A 22,206-nucleotide genomic window follows, 5' to 3' on the forward strand; every position below is an offset into this window, starting at 1 on the left:
CTCGTAACTTAATACATATATTAAGTTTGCTTTTGATCAAATTTATTTGTCTTATCTTTTATTTCTTTTATTAAATTTGTTTTGAAATTATGGCTATGACGTGAATTTTGGGCAAAAAAATGAATTTCAAGTTTTTTTATAATTTCGGGCCGTCCGAAATAAGGCTGACACGTTAAATCAATTACGTGTCAGGCCGTGGGCCGAGGGCTAGGCCCGTGGGCCGTCCGACACGTCCCAAAATTCAAACAGGCCGAGCCTTTTTGGGCTTAGGCGGGGCGGGCGACGCGAATGTACACCTATAACCGCGGATAATTATCCATCAGATATATATATGGTGGAATTTGGTATCCACGGATACGGTTATGGATATAATAAGGTATCCATAGATATTTTTTCGCGGGTATGGATGTCCAGTATCCATACCCATTACCTAATGGATATCTGACATGTGGGCCATTTAAATTTAATATGTTATCCTAAATTCTTATTTTTCAATTCTTATCCATGACATGTTGTTTGATGCTCAAATTATCATTTGATGTTGCTGGAATGATAATCGTTTTTAAAATGTGATAAAATGTTGTTTGGTGTTGAATGCTAAAATTGTAGTAGGCGGCGAGTAACGGGCACCCGTCGGATAGCGGATACCTGACGGGTACGGGTATGAATAGAAATACATACCCATAAACATTTATGAGAATGTATATGAGTTGAGTTTTGTCTTACGGATGTAGATTCATGAACTATATATCCACGTATTACTCACTCGATTGCCATACCTACTCAATATATTTATGAAGGGTTATAAATACCCAACCACTCAACTATGTGCCAAACATGCGCCATAAACATGTGCCGTAACAATGTGTCAAAATTAGCTGCAAGGAATGCTCCACCAAATCAAAATTAAGAGATTTTGAGGAGTATTACCAAAACATTTCTAAATTTATTAATTTGATGACTAGGTCTATGCCCGTGCGTTGCTACGGGTGCATTAAAATGCATAACAATGTTAGTGTCAATGTGCCATTATATAGGAACTAATCCTTAGTAATACTGTACTCTTGTAACCGAAGTATCATCAGATCAATACAAGCGGGTAAACTCAATAGTCGTCCAAAGCGAAACAGCAAATTTGTCGCAAGATGCCTACTGTTGGGCGCACTGCACCCTTTGCCCACCACTTGGCACATCATCATCCTCGTCGTAGGCCTCCTGGTGCTGCTGCTGCCGCCTCCGCATCTCCTCTTTGATGTTCACGTCGTAGGGCATCGTCTCCTCGCACTCGTCCAGCTCCATGTCAGTGTACTGTGATACTGGCTTGGGCGGGAGAACAACCTCCAGTGCCTTGCACTGCTCCGGGCTCAACGAGTCCGGGAACTCCACCGAGAAGTGGATGTACAGCTTGCCCTTCATGAAGGGCCACTGATACATGGGCATGCCTTCATCGTTGATTGTCTTGAAAGAACCTGCACAAATTTAAAATAATCAATGAGCATTGGCCAAATCACGAAGGCAGAATCATAATCATACGTCAGAATCACCCACCAGGCTTCACAACTTCGCCAGGGTTCGATTTGATCAGCAGCTGCCTGTTATCCAAGTGAGCCAGAACAAACTGGAAGCCACACAAAGATTCAGTCAAGGTCAGTGTGTGCTTGTGGAAGAGGTCATCGCCCTTTCTCTTGAACTTGGGATGCTCCTTCTGCTGGAGAACAAAGATGATATCTCCAGTGGCAGTATCAGGCTGCACACAAGCACAAGATAGTTAGAACCCAAGGTTGCACACATTAGTTAGAACAGAAGTTTAGTTTGTGCCAGAGGAATAACTTTAGAAATGAGGACTAAGGAGTCATTACCGCTTCATCAGCTTCGCCAGGGAATGTGATCTTCTGCCCGTTCTGCATACCTTTCTCAACTACCACTTCAAGAACTTTCTTCTCCGGCACAACTTTATCACCTTTGCATTGTGGGCATCTATCCTTATCGCTGATGGTCTCTCCAGAACCCTTGCACTCATTGCAAAGATGTTGCATTTGCTGAATCATTCCAGGTCCCAACTGCCAGATTTGGACCTTGAAGCCAGAACCTTGACAACCAGCACAACTCGAAACACCATCATAGCAACACTGGAATAACAACATATGGGATAAATCATTCTAGGAAATCAAAACGCACTACAGATCAGACAAGTAACCACACTGTATATAGATAAGTCATAAGCAGTGTCATAAGCAGAATGTGTGTATTCACATCTTTCAGGACTAACAAATTAAGGGATTCAAATCAGTTATCATATTTTCAGGATCAGTTTGACAATTCGAATGAATAGAGACAACTACAACATTCAGTTCAGGAAACCGAACCATGCATGTGCCTATTCACAATTCAAGGTCAGTGCATTGATCTAACAACTCAAGGATTCAAATAAGTGGATCAGTTTTTAGAATCAGTATGGCAATTCGAACCGATAGATCACTATACAACGTTAGGTAAACTGAACCAAGCATGCCCCTCTGTTCCTCACATAAAGATTGGCAATCATTTTCATTAGAAGATACAACCTGACCATTATAGCATAAAACCAACCATGTATTATACAACAACAGTCAGGTCTAACAAGACTAAGACGATATCAATAAAATATAACTATATATAGACACGATAGTATAGAACGAATCAAGGATTCTGGCATGATAAACGAGTTGTCTAATAATTAATTACTAATTATCCGACTAACGATACCACATAGAGCGACAATTTCCATGCAACCAATATTCATAATAGTTTCCATGCAACATCTCCTTCCCCATACAAATTCCCTTCACTACCCCAACCCATTAAACCCATCTAAATCCACGCTGCCTCAGATCCAAACCACCGCTCGGAACCCACAAGCACCAGCACCTTATGAAATCGACACAGCCAAACCATATCAACATCGCCGCAAAACCCGACAACCCGCCTACTAATCCCCGTCGCGGACAGGTCGGAGCCAGACGAAATGACCAGCTCGCGCGCTCACCTTCTCGGGGTCGCCGCCCTTGTCGGGGTGGTTCTTGATGGCGGCCTTGCGGTAGGCCTTCTTGAGGTCATCTTGTGACGCGTCCTTGGAGACCCCCAGGATCTCGTAGTACCGGGTGTTGTCGCTCTTCTTCGGCGTGCGGCCGAACATCTCCGAAACCCTAGCCGATTGATGCTATAATGGAAGTTTGTGAGGAGAGAGAGCAGGGTAGGCATGTGGACGCCCTCCCTATTCCTTCAACCTGACGAGGGCTCCCCAGAGCGCCAGGACGCCGTGGTGCGCGGCCTCCGCGACTGGCTCCGCAAGCAGCGGTTCGAGCCGTAGGTGATGGCCGAGCTCGTGGACCTCATCAAGCGCCCCATGGACCGGTACGCCGCCGGGGCGAGGGGCGGCGACGGCGACACCCCCGACCGTACGTATCGTGCGCCGTGGTCGGCAACAACGGCGTCCTGCTGGCGCGGGAGCACGACGCGCTCATCGACGCCCACGACCTGGTGATCCAGCTCAACAACGCGCCCGCGGGCGACGGTGTACACGCGACACGTGGTTTGCGTCGTTCGCGGCGTGGTTTGCGGAGGCGGGCGGATTGCGGCGGCATTGGCTGCGTGGTTTGCGGAGGTGTTTGGAAGCACGGCAGGGTTCGCGGGCGGGCGGGCAGAGGTGGGGGCGGTCTATAGTACTAACTTAATAGTTAGTAGAGATTAGGGAAGCATTGAAAAGAAGTCAGTTCATTTTATGTTTGAGCGACAAATTGACTAACATATCGCAGGCTACTAAAGAACAGTTGCAGCAAAAAATTCGCTTGAAAGCTTACCTTGGCTTGAGAAGCTGTGGTAGCCGTCGTTGCGTTGCAGCGAACCCCCGGCGGTGTCCTGCCATCCGGTCCGAGTCAACCAAGCGGCTCTCCCTTCCTTCTTCCGCACCCGCTCGCTAGCTGAAACAACAGGCTACTAAAGAATGAACAGTTCCTTTTGTAGCTCCTCGTTTGTCATACTAAAAAGGTGTGACATACAATGTAACAATTTATATTTCTCCAATATCTAAGAAAGCATTCTACTCTTTGAAATAATACCTCTGAGATTGTGACAATAAAAAAACATGTGTTTAGAAAAAGATTTTGTATGATAAAAGTACTGAAACTGAACCTGTTGTTCGGTCTTTCCAGAGTCCTTGGCCACTCATTTCCTTCTCTCGCGTGATTCAGCAAGAAGCTCTGGTCGTTCTCTTTCCTCTGCATAAGCACCAATAAACAACTGACCATACAGATAGGGGAGACGAGTTTCGCCATCAAGGAACTTAGGATTAGTTATTGACTGAGACACTGTTTAGTTAGTGGCCTTAGCCTCGAAGCTAAATATGATGATATGATAGGAATGCATCCTTGTGGTCAGAGTTCAAGCTCATAAAATAAACGTTCTACTAAACATATATTGATAATACCTCTGAGATTGTGACAATATATTGGTTCGAGTATGAACATGCTAATACATGTGTAGTATGAACATGCCACCAGACTGGATAATGCAGCACAAATATATTGAATAGGACCTGACTTGATAGGAGTCGGTAGCAGCAGTAAAACGTTCTCAAACCAAAAACAATAAAAAAAACATGGTGAAAATGCAGATTCTATTCAGAAGACAAAAGTAGTGTTTCCTTTTGGCAGAAATCATGCTAGAATAATAAATAACCTACTTGATACTGAAAGTTTTAATTGCGTGATGAAAAGAATACTTAAAAATGAGAATCCTTGTCATATTTGGTCATAGATATTATCTGTTTTCTGCTTTTAATTTCATCAAAGTGAACGCATTCAAAGATAACTCGAAAGCCGGAGTTAATAAAGTAAAAGTTGAAAATGGAAATATAGAGTGAAACAAAGCACATGATCCATTACTGAATATTCATTGCATGCAGGATCCATTTACTGAATAAACAGTGATAAAAATGTTTCTTTCAGTAGTTAGTTGGCAGCACAGAATCCTCAAACAACATTGCTTTGACCAATCAGATTTCATCTGTCAGATTATCTTACTAACAAACAAATGGCATAAAAAACTGGATAGTTCAGATAGTACTATCTGAACTCTGAACTATGAACTCAGAACTAACATGTAGTTCAACTTATAATAGGAATATCTGAACTCAGAACCAATATTAGAATTAAAGCATGTATCATACTATTTGCAACTCAGAACTAACATGTAGTTCTAAATGATGCACTCATGAGCTATTTTCGACAATATAAGTATGCTTGCTAGCTGGAATCAAACAGTGATCATGTTGTCAGTAACAGTATTTTTTTAGGTGCATAACTTGTTCTTCTCTTCTTCAAACAATGGATTTAAAATGGGATATATACATGATACATACATCTAATCTAAGCTATGCTTGCTAGTTGGAATCAAACAGTGATGATGTTGTCAGTAAAAGTATTTTTTAGGTGCATAGCTTGTTCTTCTCTTCTTCAGACAGTGGATTTAAAATGGGATACATACATGTCTAAGCTAAGAGCTGAAATCTGATAAAAATGTTTCTTTCAGTAGTTTAATTGGCACCACAGAATCCTCAAACAACATTGCTCTGACCAACCAGATTTCATCAATCAGATTATCGTACTAACAAACAAATGGCATAAAAACTGGAAGGAGGCAGAGATGCAATAACCCATCTGAAAGAAGCAAGGGAAGGAAGAAAGGAAGGAAGGAATAAGTCCTCGACGCTTCGTCCCCTGCCTTCCTCCTCTCCACTTGACCAGGGAGAAAGCCAATGAACCATTCAGTTAGTAGCCTAGGCCTCGGGTTAAATCCATCCGTCCAACCCCACCGATCATGAAGCAACTACTGACTGAATGGCAGATCCTCATGCTTGCCTCTTCAGACACTCCTTGCGCTGTTCTGTTTGTTCTGCTGCCGACCAACTTCTGTGCTGCAGTTGACACACGAACCAAGGCCATGATAGAAGCAACACACAACTACACACGTACAGAGCAACAACTCAGCTGAACCCACGATCCTTTTTTTGTGTTCTTCAGGTGAAAGCTCATCATTTTTTCTTGAACTGTCAGCAAGTATAGTCTAACAAATACAACGAACAAATCTGTAGGAATTCTCTTTACAAGCTTTCAATTCCCCATTTATCCTCCCTCATAAACAACAACCTCTTTCCCAATTCTACACCCCCCAAAAAACATAACTTATTTGTACGAGCTCTGTACCATGCCATGACCGCGCACTTACTGACTGACGGCGTCGCCACGGCCAATGGCGGACCGGACACCAGATCCACGACGTCTCGTCCTGCGCGCCAGGGTCACCCCGCGCGGATCCGCTTCTTGGGCGGTAGGGCGCGGAACACGGTGGTGAGATCGCGCGACAAAGAAGAAGGTCCGGCGAGACGACGCCGCGGAGGAGGGCGGGGACGGCCTGCTGCGCTTGTTGGCGGGGACGGCCTGCTGCGCTTGTTCTGCTGCGCGTTGCGGGTTGCGGGAGGGGATTCGCGGCGGGAGGTTCGCAGCGGGCGGGTTTCGCCGGCCTGCTGCGCGTTGCGGGTTGTGGGAGGGGTTCGCGGCGGGCGGGTTTCGTGGAGGGTCTCGGCGTATCGCGGCACGCGTGCGGGGGTGGGCGGGGGCGGGCGGGGCGCTTCGCGGCGTACGGTTCGCGGCGGGCGGATTGATCGGGCGGGCGGTTGTTAGGCGGGGGCAGTCTACACTAACGTCTTAATAGTTAGTACAGAATCTGGATTTGGCGATGGTGGATTTGGTGGTCGTGTTAACCAACCTTTTTCTAAAGTGAATTTGTTTTTCACAAATATGCAGTTTACGAAACAGCACCAAAATTAAAGACGGCAACTCTGCCTGCACAGCATTGACCGCCGCCTTCGCTCCTCCACCTCCCCGCTCGCTCTCCTGCCTCCGCGCGGGCCGCGGATCCCTTCACTCGCCACAGCAAGCGCTAGAAGAGGGAATGGAGCCCGGCCTCGCATCCCGCGTCGCCCGTTCAGCCGCTCAGCCGCTTTCCGGCTGCCTGTCGCGGCACTCGCTCTCGCCGTGGCTCAAGGTTCCTTGCTCCCCCTGTTCATCATGACGTTCCTTTTTGGTTGCGTGAGTTTGGTTTGGGCCTCGGAGTGTAGTGGATTTGGAATGGGGGTAGGTAGCGAGGCTAGTGAGGGCATCTGCACCTGCTAAAATAGATTCGAATAATTGGAGATCATGGGGCTTCTAGCCGTGCGTAAAGGTAAAGGTGTCGAGAGAAAGAGATCGAGTTTCGGTGTGTAGCTTCAGAACAGGAAGGCTTTGGACCTTTGGTCTTTTTTAGAATTTTATTAATTGTTGTTCACATATTGCTCTTGTCACCCTTGAAACGGATTAGGGGCTGAATGAACACGGTCCACGATGGCACTTTGGATACTCCTTTTGTTTTTAATACTAATAGAATAGGAAAAAAGAGAGGTTGAATAACCCCATCATTCCTCTCACTCCCTGGCCTGACCACCTGAGAAGTGTAATCAATCCAACGTTGCTTGAAATGGACTTATCTAGCTTGCCTTTGTTTTTTCCTCGTAAAGATGCCAAATAATCAAGGTAACTTCAATTACCCCCACCGCTTTCACTTTCACCAGCCTCGTGATCTAACAAAAGATGGTGTCATCTTTTTCTCGTTCTGCAGATCCAGAACCACATTTATCCTATGCCAAGTCTCTGTCACAAGGTTCCTAGCACGGGAAAATGCCACGCTTCTATGACAACAAGTTACATGTATGTAATTATGAAACCAAAACCGTTTTGATACATATGGCTGTGGTTCAGCTTCAGTTAAATCCATACTGAGCAATGCCCTCATGACTTTCATCCTCGTTCTGATGGTTTAACTTTAGCAGGGAAACATCAGATGTCACTGATTTGGACTGGGAAAACCTTGGCTTTGGCCTCATCGAGACTGACTTTATGTATGTTGCAAAATGTGGAACTGATGGAATCTTTTCCAAAGGTGAAGTCCTACCATTTGGTCCTATAGCACTGAGTCCTTCAGCTGGAGTCTTAAATTATGGGCAGGTTAGTAGGAAAACTTCCCACCCTGTTTCACATCTATATCTCTACAGGATTGGAACAACTATAACCTGGCAGTTAGGTATCAGGCCTACTGGTACTGAATATGCTTAGTCTATGTTGTTCTGGTATGCAGGGATTGTTTGAAGGCCTAAAAGCATATAGGAAAACTGATGGGTCCATCCTTCTATTTCGTCCAGAGGAGAATGCTATAAGGATGCTAAGCGGTGCAGAGAGGATGTGTATGCCTGCTCCAACTGTTGAGCAATTCGTTGATGCTGTTAAACAAACTGTTTTGGCAAATAAAAGATGGGTTAGTAATTCATGTTTTCAAATGTGATAGTATTAGGCTACATATTTAGTAATACTTTAGTTAGTGAACCATTATCCCCTTGCTAACATATTTTTTTCTTGAAACGAAACATATCATCTTTCTAGGTGCCTCCTACTGGTAAAGGTTCCCTATATATCAGGCCACTCCTAATAGGAAGCGGTGCAGTTCTTGGTCTTGCGCCTGCTCCTGAGTATAGCTTTATCATTTTTGTATCCCCTGTTGGGAATTATTTCAAGGTCCGTATTGCGTTTCCTTTTACTTCAAATTCCACCAAAATTTGTAGGCACTAGTCACTCATCCAAAATGTAAACTGGAGTACTGGGCTTAGAGCAAATCGTTACAACCTGTGTTCTTTCCTGCTCAGTGGACAGTGATACAGGATAGCTTAATGGTAATAGTGTATAATATGAACTCGTCCTTACACGCATCTAAAATAGTTTGTTTCAACAATGCCGGTATATATGTTGTTTGCCACTTTGCCTTTGTTCATTTTATTCTACAGGAAGGTTTATCTCCTATTAATTTGATCGTTGAGGATAAATTTCACCGTGCCAGCCCTGGTGGAACTGGAGGTGTGAAAACCATTGGAAACTATGCCTCGGTAACTCTATGAATTAGCAGTTATGGAAATTCTATAAAAGCCCCAGTTTGGCTACTTAATTGCACACATTCATCACCTTATAGGTACTGAAAGCACAAAAGATTGCAAAGGGGAAAGGATATTCTGATGTCCTTTATTTGGATGCTGTTCATGACAAATATCTCGAAGAAGTCTCTTCCTGCAATATTTTTGTTGTGAAAGTATGATCCTTCACTTTGATGTCTTTGCTATTTTGGCGGTATATCTCCTTCATAGCTGCAGTTAAGAGTAGACTTTAGGTGCTGTTTGGTTCACATATTTGTAACATGATAGGTAACTGATAACGTTAAACCATGTTTTTTAAGTCTAACTGTAATCAAATACCACACTAGAAATTGATACCGGCATATTCAAACATATTACCGCTGGTACTCGAGTGTGAATCGTTACCGTTGCCATTTACGGCTTTACGCTACATTTCGTGAATCAAACAACACCTTAGTGTCCAAGGGATGCAGTAGTGATAACATACCATTTTATCAGCATTCTATTTATCCACAAACTTTTCTCTAACCTATGCAATATCCTTTGGTTGATTAACATACCATTTCATGGGACAATGCCATGATGGGCTTGTTTTCTTGTCTTTTTGCACCAGGACAATGTTATTTCTACGCCTGCCATTAAAGGAACAATACTTCCTGGTATAACGAGGAAAAGTATCATTGAAGTTGCTCAGAGCAAAGGTTTCAAGGTATTTTACTTGTCCATCCCATGGATTTAAAGAAATGGGTGAAGAAATGACTGCTAAAGAAATGGGTGAAGAAGCGACTGCTGGATCAATTCATATTACTTGCAAGTTAATTGGCCATACATATAGTTTTCCCTAAGTTTTAGCACAACAAATACTTTTTGCCTGTAACTTGTTAGCTTAGGTAGAAGGATATGTGAAATCAGCGCATTTTAGCTGCAAGTGGCCATACATACAGTTTTTTCTCTCGAACGCATACATACAGTTTTAACACATTAACCTGTAACTTGTTAGCATAGATAGAAGGATATGCAAACTAGGCTCGAGTGCTCAACTCATCATATGCTGCCTCCAATATAATGCAGTCTTAAGTCTTAACCAATGCATTGGCTTCTTGTAAGGTTGAGGAGCGTCTGGTGTGTGTAGATGAGTTGATTAACGCTGATGAAGTTTTCTGCACGGGGACTGCTGTTGTGGTGTCACCTGTGGGGAGTGTTACATATATGGGGAAAAGGTGACACTTTCTCTCTTGCCTTGCAAGTTTATTTTCTATTATGGATGTGTGATAAAATAGACGTTTGTTTTTTTGTGAAAACATTTTTTCACAAATAAGACATTCCTTTTTCTTGCAATAGCAACAAGAGTTCAGCATGATGAACAAATCGATCTTGGAAATACTCAAATATTTTACTGCACTAGTTATGATCATTTTACAATACTGTGATTACTTCATAGTTTCTGAGTCATTGCCTAGGTGTTGAGGCATACCCAAGGTGCCACAGGACGCCACAAGGTTTTAGTTATTTCATATCATCCCTATGCTTCCAAGCGTACCCCAGTGCCACAATGCCTGAAAAACCATGGATTAGTTGTGTAATCATTTCTTATGTATGCTGTCCCTTTCTCTTTCTTGGAAATGCTGGTATATGGATGTGGTACCTTGATTTTACATGTCATGACATCTCATGATATAAGGGTGTGTTTGGTTTGAGGACCACCCCATTGTTAGATCTTAGATGTGGTGCAACATGAGTTCATCCCTCGAATTTTGGTGGAATCAATATATTCCTCATGCATATACTAATAATTAGCTTGTGAGTAATAGGGTGGTGATGGATCAACCCATTTCATTCCACAAACCAAACAAATGAAAAAAGAGTGGGTATTGGAGTGTGAAACCCTAACCCTAACCAGGGTTGGGAGTGAATTAATATAGCCTGAATAGTTGGACCAAGCCCATTACACTGGGGGTATGCAAGTAATTACATGAGGACTGACCCAAAACTCTAACGAGGTTCTAACACCCCTCGTAGTCTCAACTCTATCCCGTTCAGATGTTGAGACTGGATCGGAACTTGGTGAATACACTCGACGACAACCCCTTGGTGATGATGTCAGCGAACTGCGACGTGGTCGGGACGCTGAGAACGCGAACATCACCGGCGGCGACATGATCGCAGACGAAGTGAAGGTCGATCTCCACGTGCTTTGTGCGCTGATGCTGCACGTGATTGGTGGAGGGGTAGACCGTGCTGACGTTGTCGCAGTAGACGAGAGCGACGCGCTAGAGGGGTTGTGGAGCTCTTGGAGAAGCTGGTGGAGCCAGGATACCTCGGCCACACCGTTGGTCACAGCGTGGTACTCGGTCTCAGTGCTGGAGCAAGAGACGACGGTTCACGGCCTAGGAGACGAGGTTGGCGACCAGAAACACGGCGTAACCGGAAGTGGACCAGCGTGTGTTGGGGCAGCCAACCCAGTCAGCGTTGGTGTAGACCACAAGCTCCGACGTCAGGGAGGGTAGACGAAGAAGGTTGTAGTCGATGGAGCCGCGAAGGTAGCGAAGGATCCACTTGAGAGTGGTGAAGTGGGGCTCCCGTGGGGTGTGCATGTAAAGGCACACATGCTGAATGACGTAGGCGATGTCGGGGCGGGAGAAGGTCAGGTACTGGAGAGCGCCGGTGAGGCTCCGGTAGACCGCCGCGTCGGCGACCGAAGGCTCATCGTCCTTAGAAAGCTTCGGCTGAGTGTTGACAAGCATGGATCAAGGCTTGCAGTCGGACATGCCCGCCCGCTCCAGGATGTCAAGAGCGTACTAGCACTGGTGGAGGAAGAAACCATGAGCCTCCGCTCAGCGGTGATCCGGAGGAAGTGGTGGAGAGGCCCTAGGTCCTTCATCGCGAACTTGCGTTGAAGAGCGGCGATCGTGCGCTGGAGAAGATCAGCACTGAACTTCATGAGTACAATTTCGTCGATGTAGAGCAGGAGGTAGACGGTGTTGTCGCCGCGTCGATAGATGAACCGGGACGTGTCTGACTTGGCCTCGACGAAGCCGAGGGAGGCCAAGTAGGAGACGAAGCGACTGTACCAGGCCCGTGACGCCTGCTTGTGGTCGTACAGGGAGCGGTTCAGCCGGCAGACCAGGTCCGGGCGAGCAGAGTCGACAAAGCTGGTGGGCTAGCTACAGTAGACCGTCTCTGTCAGAGTGCCGTGGAGGAAGGCGTTCTTGACGTCGAGCTGGTGGACCGGCTAGTTTTGGGAGATGGTGAGGGCACGACCCGAACGGCGGCGAACTTGACGATGGGGCTGAAAGTCTCGTCGTAGTCCACTCCGGGGCACTGGTGAAGCCCCGAAGGACGCAATGAGTCTTGTAGCGGTCTAGCCAGTCATCCGAGGTGAGCTTGTGGCAGAAAAGCCACTTGACGGTAACCACCTTGGTGCCTGGTGAATGTGGCACCAGGTCCCAAGTGTGGTTGGCCAGCCAGGTCGCGTACTCCTCCATAGCGCGACGTCTGTGGGGATCGGCGAGGGCAGCGCTGACAGAGGAGGGAACCAGAGAGGCATCCAGTGGAGCGGTGACGATTTGGACCAGCCGGTCAACGGGGCGGATAACTCCGGCCGCGCGGCGAGTCACCTTCGGGTCAATGTGGCCGGGGTCATGGTGGATGGCTACCGGGCGTTACATCGGTGGCTCGGTGCAGGGATGAGCCAGCGAGGCAGGAGGGACCATTAGGTCGGTCTGCCCGCGATAGTGGTAGACGCGGGCGGGGTCTGCGAAGCGTGCCGAATGGGACGTCAGTGAAGGGGCCGCACATGGCACAAACAAAAGCGGCGGGGCCACTCATGGCACAGGCGCCAGGCGGAGTAGATGGGGCATGCTGAGAGATGATGACGTGGTGGGTTAGGAGGTCAAGGCATCAATACCCCTTGTGGTCAAGGGTGTAACCGAGGAAAATCGGCGAGTGGAGCGAGGGGAGAGCTTGTGAGGAGCAGTGGCAGAGGTGTTGGGTAGGGCTGGAAAAAAGCTCGAGGCTCGCGAGTCGGCTCGAGCTCGGAGTGGCTTGGCTCGACCAGCGAGCCTCGGGCGAGCCGAGCCTGTTTTTGAGCTCGTCGAAGGAGCGAGCCGAGCCAAGCCAATCAAGCTCGCGATCTGTGCCAAACTAATTAATCTACAAAATAGCAATGGATATAGGATAATTCTATGAATAATAGGGTCGTTTCTTAGCTTTTGATCATGAATTTATGACATTTCACAATTTAGATTACTCATAATATTGAATGATGATTGTATATTCCACATTTATGTATTTTTAATTATTTTATAATTCAATAATATTTATCAGAGTGCGGCTCGTGAGCCAATTTCGAGTCGAGTCGAGCTGAGCCTCATCCTTGAGCTCGTGCAATGGGCGAGCCGAGCCAAGCTCGATCAGCTACCGAGCTGCACCGAGTCGAGCTCGGCTCGTTTCCAGCCCTAGTGTTGGGATAGCGGGCACAACCAAAGACTCGAAGGTGGGCATATGAGGGGGTTGTGCCATACAAGGCAAAGTGGGGGTGGGGTAACTCGCCGCCTTGGAGGGAAGGTGGTTGAGGAGATGGGTACCAGTGTTCAGGATCTCTGCCCAATAGCTGACAGGAAGAGACGCCTGAAAAAGGAGACAACCGATCATGTTGGTGGTGGTACGGATAATCCTTTCTGCCCGACCGTTCTAAGGGGAAGTGTAGGGGCACGAGAGTCACAACTGAACGCCGTGGGACAGAAAGGAGCGAGAGGCGTACTTGTCGAACTTGCGGCCGTTATGACACTGGAGTGCACGAACTGAGCGCGGAACTAGGTGGAGACTCAAGCGAAGAAGTGGGCAAGGGTGGAAAAGGTATCAGACTTGAGGCGCAAAGGAAAGGTCTAAAGAAAGTGAGAGTAGTCATCCAGAATGACTAGGTAGTATTTGTAACCAGAAAGGCTGAAGACACGAGAAGTCCAAAGATCACAATGGACAAGATCAAAGGCCTGAGCAGCCCTTGACATGGAAGTGGAAAAAGGAAGACTAGAACGACAGCCGAGCTGGCAAGCATGACAGAGGTGCTCAGAGGAGTCCTGACTACAAGAGATATCAGAGCGACTGGAGAGCTGGAACATCACGTCAGGTCCAGGTGATCGAGACGACGATGCCAAATGGTGGAGGTGGTGGTAGTAGCAAGAGCATGGGGGGAGGATACGTTGATGGGGGAAGTGGGTGGCAAGTGAATAGAGTAGAGGGGACTAGAGCTGTCACAACGAGCGAGCATGACACGAGTGGTAAGGTCATAAGGTGTCATATGGTGAGCCCCTAGGGATCGAAGTCCATAGAACAGTGGTTGTCACTAGTAAAGCGACGAACTAAGAGAAGGGGATGAGTCAGATGGGGAGCAACAATGACGTCGTTAAGGTAGAATGGTCTCGGAAGAATTGATGCACATACTGAGGTGACCGGGGAGGGTGGAACCGTTCCCCACAACGATAAAGGAAGGATGGGAGTGAGATAACGAGCTGGTAGTAGGAGTGGTGTGGAAAGAGGCTCCGGAGTCGACCACCCAATCGGTGGGAGGGAGGGGGTGGCGAAGGCATGGTGTGCGAGGAGAGAGCCAGGGGAGGGAGACAACAAGGTCTCGATCATTAGGTAGGTAATCACAGCACTGGGGAAAACAAGCGGCCCAGGCGTGTGACTCTCTCCTCGCACACCATGCCTTCGCCACCTTGCCGGCGAAACTGGGCGAAGCCGGGAAAGAGGTGGCACCAGCGGCCAGGGCAAATGCAAGGCCTCGATGGTAGGAGGGCACTATAGAGAGCTGGGGCCATGCGTGAGCTGAGGTAGAGAGCCGGCAAGGTGGGAAGGAGGCCGACCGTGGTTGCGAGCCAGGCGGCGTCGCTGGGGATGCTGCGGGCGAGGGAGAGGTCGCCGGTGAGCGCAACAATCATGTTGGGAAGGAGGCCAGCTCTGGCGTGCTGCGGGGTGTGGCCCTGCGCGACGGGAAGGGGACCAATGACCACAAATGCGTCGAAGTGGACCGCAGCAGCAGTGGCGAGGGTGCTGGGAAGTAGATCGCAGCCAACAGCGGAGAGGGCGTGTGCGCCCACGGGGAGAGTGGACTAAAGGGGGATGTAGCCAGCGGCAGCGACATGGCGGCCCATGCTGGTGGCTGCTGCGAGTCTAGTTGGCGTGGGGTGGTCGTCGTTGATGGAATAAGTCTTGAGCATCTAGAGGACAACAGTCGCTTTCTTGACTGTCCTCTGTAGTCTCTTTAGCATCTAGAGGACAACAGTCGCTTTTGACTGTCCTCTGTAGTCTCTTTAGCATCTAGAGGACAATCCTGTTGTGTAGCGTGTGTGAGAAGGTGTGGTAGTGCAGCCTCTAGGGCTATAAATATGTGTCTCCAACCCTTAGATGGGTATGACATTTGAGTAGTGTGTGAGAAATAAACAAAAATTTCCCCAGCTCGTAGTGTCATCCTCTGGATGAGAGTTAGAGTCCCTCTACTTACAGTCGTAGGGGGCCATGGGGAGGAGGGGCCATGCCTGGGAAAGAGGAGGGTTGGGGCCGGCGAGCTGCGCATGGGCCGATGGTTGGGAAAACGGTTGTGGCAGATTGGGGACCAGCGGCCACGTGGGGTGGGGCCTTTGGCAGTAGCGCGGGTCAAAGGAAGGGCCGCGACAGCGGCACAGGTTGGAGAGGAGGCCGCTACGCTGGCTAGACGGGAGGCGGTGGTGCTGGTGAGGCCGGCCGCACCAAGCGTTGCACCGACGACGAGTCTGAAGCCAACAGGAGCACGAGCGTTGGGGATGTGGCTGTCGTTCGTGGTGGAGGGAGGGTAGGCGGCCACCGCCGCCTAGGATGGGTCGGACATGGGAGAGGAGAGGAGGGAATGTCCGGTTGAACGGGCCTGGCAGAGGGCTGGCAGCGGCGTGGTGGGAGGAAGAAGGAAAACTAAACTGGCTCTGATTCCATGTTGGAGTGTGAAACCTTAACCCTAACCAGGTTGGGAGTGAATTAATATAGTATGAGTAGTTGGATCATGCCCATTACACTAGGAGTATTCAGGTAATTACATGAAGACTGACCCAAAACCCTAACGAGGTTATAACAGTGAGGAATGAGAAGATGAAGGTGACCACCTCATCCTCAAACCAAACTTCTTTCTTGCCATCCTTGAATGTAGCATTGTATGCTATGCCCCAGCCATTTGGACGGAAGTCTTTTCTGGTGTTTTATCAAAAGCAAAAGGCAGTGAGACTGATGACTGTTGCTCTATGTAACAGCGACCAATTTCACCACTATGAAAGAATTTTATTTTTCATGAACCTGCCTCAGCACGTATTTCATTAAGGTAGTGTTTGGTTCCAGAGCCGGTTGAAATAGAATGGCTCCGTTCCCGAGAGCGGCTCCGTCCGGGGGATTTTGAGGAGCCAAATGGTTCAACATTTGACCATAAATTTTCATTTTTAGAACCATTCCTATCTATATGGAATCAATCTAAACAACAATAAATTGAAAGCGGAGCGGTTCTGTTCCACCATACACCGGAACCAAAGGCTAGGAGGAACTGCTAGTGAAATTACAGAACCACAACCGTGCTTCTCGCATTGTTGATTTGCAGAAAGTGGAAAGTCAGAGTAATGTGCAGCTATGTTGGAATCTGACATCATATGGCTTTGGTTTGCAGGGTGGAATATGGCAACCAAGGAGTCGGTGTCGTGTCTCAGCAACTATACAAGTCACTTACAAGCCTCCAGATGGGCAATGTGGAGGACTGGATGGGTTGGACCATGCAACTTAATCAGTAGCGGATCACAGATATTGCCTTGGCAGATCCCAGATTATTACAGCTACTGGGTGCGATAGGGTTTTTTTTGGCAGATCCATCTTGAGCATATTTGACTGTACCTGTTTCCCTTGAGACTAAGACGAAAGTGATCTTACTGATCTTTTGTTTCAAATCTGTAACGATAAAATAAAATGTGGTTTGCACCTTGCCATGTACTGTAAGAATGGACCCAAAAAAAAATTCATGCTGCTGTTGCTTGATATCTGAAACTGTTTATTTGCTGCAGCAGCAATAATCTTGTCTCTGCTCGGCGTATGGCACAGAGTTTTTGCTTTGTACAGATCCAGTCGATATGTTGATGCTGTTCTATAATTTGCCGAAGCATACAATTTATTTGATTCCGTTCCTACTTTTGCCTCTCCGGATGAAAAATGCAGGGATAAAAACTTGCTTCGGTTGGTTGATCTTTCACCAAACGTCACTAGGTTCTTGTTGGGTTGCATCCAATCCTTTTCAGTCCACTTCTAACCGAACAACAAAGTCTCGTGTGTGGGAGTTGTGAGCCCGTTTATTTTTTTTTCCACTTCTAATCGAACAAGCTCCCTGTGTGTGTGAGAGACTCTGAGCTATCAGCCCGCTCATTCAGGAGACAATTCACGTGATGATTTAAACAGAGAAACAAATCGGTCCAGGTGTCAGTGTCACTGGCACAGTGGGTGGTATGGTACCCAGGGAAAGGCAAGTGCGTCGTACCCTGTACACGCAGGCTGGCACAGTGGGTGGTATGGTAATTGGTACCCAGGGAAAGTCTCTCCCAGTTCCAGGCTCCAGCAGTCACTCAGAGCCAGAGGAGAGAATTCAAATTCGCAGCGCAGCGCCCTCATTTTGTCATTACGTTGCTCTGCTCCTGGCTCACCTCACCAGCGATCACTACCGGAGCAGGCCATGAAGCTTAAGATCAACAAGGCATGCGACCTCGGCTCCATCTCCGTCCTCCCTCCCCGGTGAAATTCCCGCCCTCGAGTTCCGCCCCCTCTCGCCGCGGCGGCTCCCGTTGTTCTGAGTTCTGAGTCTGACACGTGGTCGCTTCGTCTTTCGTTACTGATGCTTTCAGTAGGACCGGTGGGAGCGGCGGCGCAGGAGGGGCGGGTTCCTCCGCCGCGCCCGTGGCGGCGGGGTCGCAGCAGAGGTCGCAGCCGATGTCGCAGCACTCCTTCTCGCAGGGCGTTGTGGGGAGCGGCGGCGCGTCGTCGCTCCTGCACTCGCAGTCGCAGCTCTCGCAGGCCTCCCTCGACGAGAATCTCCTCACCCTCCACCTCGCCTCGCCCGCTCGCGATCAGGTCCCGTCTGCGCCCGTTCTTACCTCTCGTCGCTGTTCATGTGTGCTCATAGTGATCGGGGATGTGAGCCGTTGTGCTCTCATGTGTGATTGGCGGTGGTTTTGCTTCATCAATGAGTTCGCCAAGGGGCGGTTAGTGGCTGGGGGAATTCTGTGATTATCGTGCTAGCTGCAGCAGGTTGGTCGTTTTGGATTACTTGCCTCATCAGGTGATTTCAGTTGTGCTTGATCGATACTTGTAAGGAAAACTTCAAATTAGTGCCCTGCTACATTTAATCGAGAAATTCATAAAACTATGTTCTACCTGAGGACCTTTCAGGCATACTAGCTGGGCAGCCTTTGGTTCAAAAATTTGTAGGATGCATAACGGCAGTGCATACATTCGCCAATTTCCAACGGTTTAGCTGCCTAATCAATTCCGATTAGTAAAATTGTTTGCTCTGGTACTCGTATGACATCTCTTTGATATAGCATGTACTGAAGCTATTAGGGAGTAGATCCCATATTCCCACCATGACTGTGAGACTGTTTGAAATTGTGAATCTGTTTGAAATTATGGTTCCATTATGTGAGTCCAGCAGTACGCAATTTGGTTACGATATTCTCTGTCCCTCAGCAGTCACTTATGCTTTATTCATGATCAGTGACCAATGTGACAATGCCCTTTCTGCTTACGTTTCACTTAGAGCACCTGTGCTTCGCTAGTTTCCAAAGATGTATGATTGTGGTTTATTGCACAATTATGACCTCCATTTTCTTTTGCTTGGTGGTCAGAGATTCGGGTTCCATGACGACTTATCAAAGAAGATGACATCGTTGCCTGTCAGCTCGGCTTCTTGTGTGCGAGAAGAATCTCAGCTGCAACTGGCAAAAACATCAAGCAACCCTGTCCATCGATGGAACCCTTCTCTTCCTGACGGTAGAAGTAAACCCTCCAGATCCCATGCTGCATTTGGTAGAATTTTCAGTTTATTCATACGAGCATAGTAGTATTTCAGAAGAAAAAAACTGGGCCTGAAGATGATTGTGTTCTAATTAGGTCCATTATTCTTATCTCGTTCACTGTGTGTCCAGACTATTCATTGAGACCCATAGTTTCATTGTAGCTCTATTTTGATTTGTGTGCCTTAACAGGTGTGGGTCCTACTGAGGATGTTGAGCGCAAATTTCAGCATATGGCAAGTTCAGTGCATAAGGTAGGGATGGTGCTTGATTCAGTGCAAACCGACGTTATGCAGCTAAACAGAGCCATGAAGGAAGCCACACTAGATTGTAAGTCCTAATTGGTACCTGAATTTATAATGCAGAAGTTACACTTTGTTTATGAGTTTTTGCACTATAATTATGTCCTGGCGCGTCACTGAAAGCATGCATTTGTCATGCTTAGCTGGAAGCATACAGCAAAAGATTGTTCTCCTAGACGCTTTGCTGCAGAAAAATGTAAGCATAAACGATGCTTCTGTCCTTGATCCTCCTGCGTTCTGTTTTGACAGACACGGAGTTTGACTAATTTATTTGTGCCGTTGCAGCTTAAGGGACAAGATGATCTCAAAGCTCTTGTTGAGAGCAACACCAAAAGCATCTCCGATCAGCTGACTGTTCTGAACTCCTACTCCAACAAACTGGATGAGATATCCTCAACCCTTTCAATCTTGCCAAAACAAATAGAAACAAATTTGAAGCAACAGCAGAGTGACACCTTCCGAATTTTTAGAAAAGACATGGAGGTAGACCTTGAGTTTCTTATGCTATGACTCACCTCTAATTTTGAAATGAATCCATTAATTCCATTTGTCTTTTGGGTTCTTCTGATGGTTGGCATGTGCGCACTAATAATCATCTTACCAACTTGCTAGTTTTTGAGTTTCCCTGTTATCTCAGTAGATGTCAGTTTAGTTTCACATAAACATACAACCTAGCTCAAATTTGGAGGTGGCTCAAATTATATGGTCAATCTTGCATTCCGTTTTGCATTCTGCAACCATGTTACTTGGGTTGCTGGAAAAGACAATGCAGAGCCACTGTTTGGACATTAGCTGATCATTGCCTCTTTGTGCAGGAGATTGTTAGAGCTGTTAGATCTCTCAACAATAAGATTGATGCAATCCAAATGCCAACAGTACGTATCATTCTATACTTAGCAAGTCAAAGTTCCATCGGTATCTCATCTCTTAGTTTCTATGTTTTTCATCTTGATTGAAGGACCAGAGCTGCACAACCAATGGAAGGCCCCTGATGAACCAACTGCCAGTCGATAGAAATGAAAGGCCCCAGGTGAACCAAACACCAGAGGTAACCCGGGTGAGCCAAACACCGGTAGCAACCATGGCGAACCAAAGACCAGTAGCAAAAGGAAGGCACCTGGTGAGCCAAACACCAGCAGCAAATGGGAAACCTCTGACGAACCAAACATCAGTAGCAAATGGAAGATCCCTGATGAGCCAAGTACCAGCAGCAAATGGGAAACCTCTGACGAACCAAATAGCAGTGCCAAAGGGAAGACCCATGATGAGGCAGAAAACAGCAGAAGGAGGAAGGCCCCAGATGAACCAAATACCTGTAGCAGATGGATGGCCCCATACAAACAAAATACACGCGCCGGAAGTGTAATATTCTCAACTCAGTTTCGTACAAGCTCCAGTTATTAGATAATGTTTTGTTCTTGTGGTATGGAGCATTGAACTAGGACTTCTCTTAATGCTTGTTAATCAAAACGCAAAGTGGCTGCCTCTAATCTTGATATCCTAAAAAAAGTGTGTTGATATTGTTATGTGCCAACCTGAAACCTGATTAAATTTTGATCGTTGGATGCATGTTCATTTAAAAAGGCTGCTTCGTTTCTCATTACGTCTGGTTAGTGACAGCAGTTCAAGTGTTGAAATGGCAGCATATTCAAAGGCCATTTGCAGTGGAATGTTAGTTTCGTTGTATTAACCTTGAGTTTGTTTTGTGTCAGTTTTGTTGGATCCCATATATGGAATTATGAACGTTAGTTTCATTGTACTCCAGTAGCTGTTTTTTTTTTCATTTGCACTTATTTTCATCATGTAAGGTTAAGTTGTTTCCTGTCAGTTGCATTCCTTACACGAGTGACACTTTACGAGTATATATGCTAGCATTACATTACATTATACTGGTAGCTGCATTTTGAATGGTGATTATATCGTGTTGTGACTAGGCTTGCCTACTGATGACAGGCGGCATCCCGTACCTTTGGTGTGCCCTGCAGCAGGCCCGAGGCCGAAGGTAGAGGAGGGAAAGCTGAGAGCGGTTCCCCAAAAGCTAACTGGTTGTAGATCCAGGGTGACACCTAAACAGGAAGAGGCGGCGACGAATACAAAGGTCGTCGTCGGCCGGGCAGCGGCAACTGAGAAGGTAAAAAGGGCTTTTGACGTATGGCTCTGTGTGTCCATGACCGTGATGGTGATGCATTGCATGCAGGTGGTGATATTCATCGACGACGACTCCGACGATGGCGGCAGCGAGGCCCTTGCTTCCTGCGTGATCCTGAGGCCGGCGCCCCTGGGGTCAGGTAGGTAAAACGCCACTAGGGAGCGAGCATTTCAGAATTGTGGCCTTTGAGGTGAACAGCAAAGGGCGTGGGCTTTTATTTGTGCAAGCAGGTGCAGGTGAGTGCGACCTGGTGAAGGTGGGCGCGGAGGAGAGCCAGGAGATCCTGAGGAGGGCCAGGAAGCGGAGGAGAAGAGAAATGCAGGCCATTGTGGCCTGCATGCCGCCTGAGCTTGGGTACTAGTAGCTAGCTACTTCTCATATCAATATATCATGGATGGATGGATGCAGTTCCTAATCGAGAAAAAGGGATAGTTAGTTGTGTGGTTTTGTTGTTGCGATGGAATGAATCGAGCAGCATGGATGGATTGGTTGATTATTATATCATCTATAATAGGGGTAAGGTGATTGTGGGTGGTGGTGGATCTGGCAATCTGCTGGGCTGGCAAAAAATTAGTGGGAAAAAGTGGGCCTGCACTGCATTTGCCTGACACCGCACGTACGGTACTCATGATCCATCGCAATCGTGGTGTTTTGTTTAGC

At 47.2% G+C, this 22,206-nt stretch overlaps 2 protein-coding genes across 5 annotated transcripts; one reads left to right on the forward strand and one right to left on the reverse strand.

Moving 5' to 3' along the window:
- Positions 1 to 1,149: 1,149 nt before the first annotated feature.
- LOC103640467 (dnaJ protein homolog 2) lies at positions 1,150 to 3,175 on the reverse strand. Its single transcript, XM_008663039.1, has 4 exons — positions 3,026 to 3,175; positions 1,860 to 2,129; positions 1,549 to 1,747; positions 1,150 to 1,469 (listed from the first exon to the last, which is right to left on the reverse strand). Exons 1-4 carry the CDS (start codon positions 3,173 to 3,175, stop codon positions 1,150 to 1,152), a joined length of 939 nt encoding a protein of 312 aa, XP_008661261.1.
- Positions 3,176 to 6,842: 3,667 nt separating this feature from the next.
- On the forward strand, positions 6,843 to 22,066 carry LOC100192912 (uncharacterized). Of its 4 annotated transcripts, XM_008662358.4 has the most exons (20): positions 6,862 to 7,083; positions 7,693 to 7,781; positions 7,904 to 8,078; positions 8,209 to 8,385; positions 8,511 to 8,797; positions 8,909 to 9,007; positions 9,091 to 9,207; positions 9,645 to 9,740; positions 10,139 to 10,251; positions 16,713 to 17,818; positions 17,929 to 18,154; positions 18,928 to 19,078; positions 19,288 to 19,425; positions 19,541 to 19,593; positions 19,683 to 19,880; positions 20,213 to 20,272; positions 20,356 to 20,759; positions 21,351 to 21,528; positions 21,595 to 21,685; positions 21,777 to 22,066. In XM_008662358.4, the coding sequence occupies exons 10-20, from the start codon at positions 17,760 to 17,762 to the stop codon at positions 21,905 to 21,907; spliced, it is 1,689 nt and encodes a 562-aa protein (XP_008660580.1). In that variant the 5' UTR covers positions 6,862 to 7,083; positions 7,693 to 7,781; positions 7,904 to 8,078; positions 8,209 to 8,385; positions 8,511 to 8,797; positions 8,909 to 9,007; positions 9,091 to 9,207; positions 9,645 to 9,740; positions 10,139 to 10,251; positions 16,713 to 17,759; the 3' UTR covers positions 21,908 to 22,066. The 4 variants fall into 4 exon arrangements, 3 of the variants coding, with proteins under 3 accessions (XP_008660580.1, NP_001306666.1, XP_020399056.1); XR_002264727.2 differs by lacking the exons at positions 17,929 to 18,154; positions 18,928 to 19,078; positions 19,288 to 19,425; ... (5 more) ...; positions 21,595 to 21,685; positions 21,777 to 22,066 and having other exon boundaries at positions 6,843 to 7,083; positions 8,511 to 8,642; positions 10,164 to 10,251; positions 16,713 to 17,054; NM_001319737.1 differs by lacking the exons at positions 17,929 to 18,154; positions 18,928 to 19,078; positions 19,288 to 19,425; ... (5 more) ...; positions 21,595 to 21,685; positions 21,777 to 22,066 and having other exon boundaries at positions 6,897 to 7,083; positions 8,511 to 8,642; positions 16,713 to 17,073.
- Positions 22,067 to 22,206: the final 140 nt, after the last annotated feature.

Source organism: Zea mays, chromosome 9 (genome assembly GCF_902167145.1).
Source record: "Zea mays cultivar B73 chromosome 9, Zm-B73-REFERENCE-NAM-5.0, whole genome shotgun sequence".
Lineage (NCBI taxonomy): Eukaryota > Viridiplantae > Streptophyta > Magnoliopsida > Poales > Poaceae > Zea > Zea mays.

What these genes read in the sequence shown, in the direction of transcription:
- LOC103640467 (XM_008663039.1), bottom strand. Translation starts at nt 3,175, where the DNA reads ATGTTCGGCCGCACGCCGAAGAAGAGCGACAACACCCGGTACTACGAG. An exon ending in AGGGCGGCGACCCCGAGAAG is followed by an intron (nt 2,130 to 3,025) that starts GTGAGCGCGCGA and finishes TTGTTATTCCAG; the next exon opens with TGTTGCTATGATGGTGTTTC. An exon ending in CTGGCGAAGCTGATGAAGCG is followed by an intron (nt 1,748 to 1,859) that starts GTAATGACTCCT and finishes GCTTGTGTGCAG; the next exon opens with CCTGATACTGCCACTGGAGA.
- LOC100192912 (XM_008662358.4), top strand. Translation starts at nt 17,760, where the DNA reads ATGAAGCTTAAGATCAACAAGGCATGCGACCTCGGCTCCATCTCCGTC. An exon ending in AAAATACACGCGCCGGAAGT is followed by an intron (nt 20,760 to 21,350) that starts GTAATATTCTCA and finishes TACTGATGACAG; the next exon opens with GCGGCATCCCGTACCTTTGG. An exon ending in GCCGGCGCCCCTGGGGTCAG is followed by an intron (nt 21,686 to 21,776) that starts GTAGGTAAAACG and finishes TTGTGCAAGCAG; the next exon opens with GTGCAGGTGAGTGCGACCTG.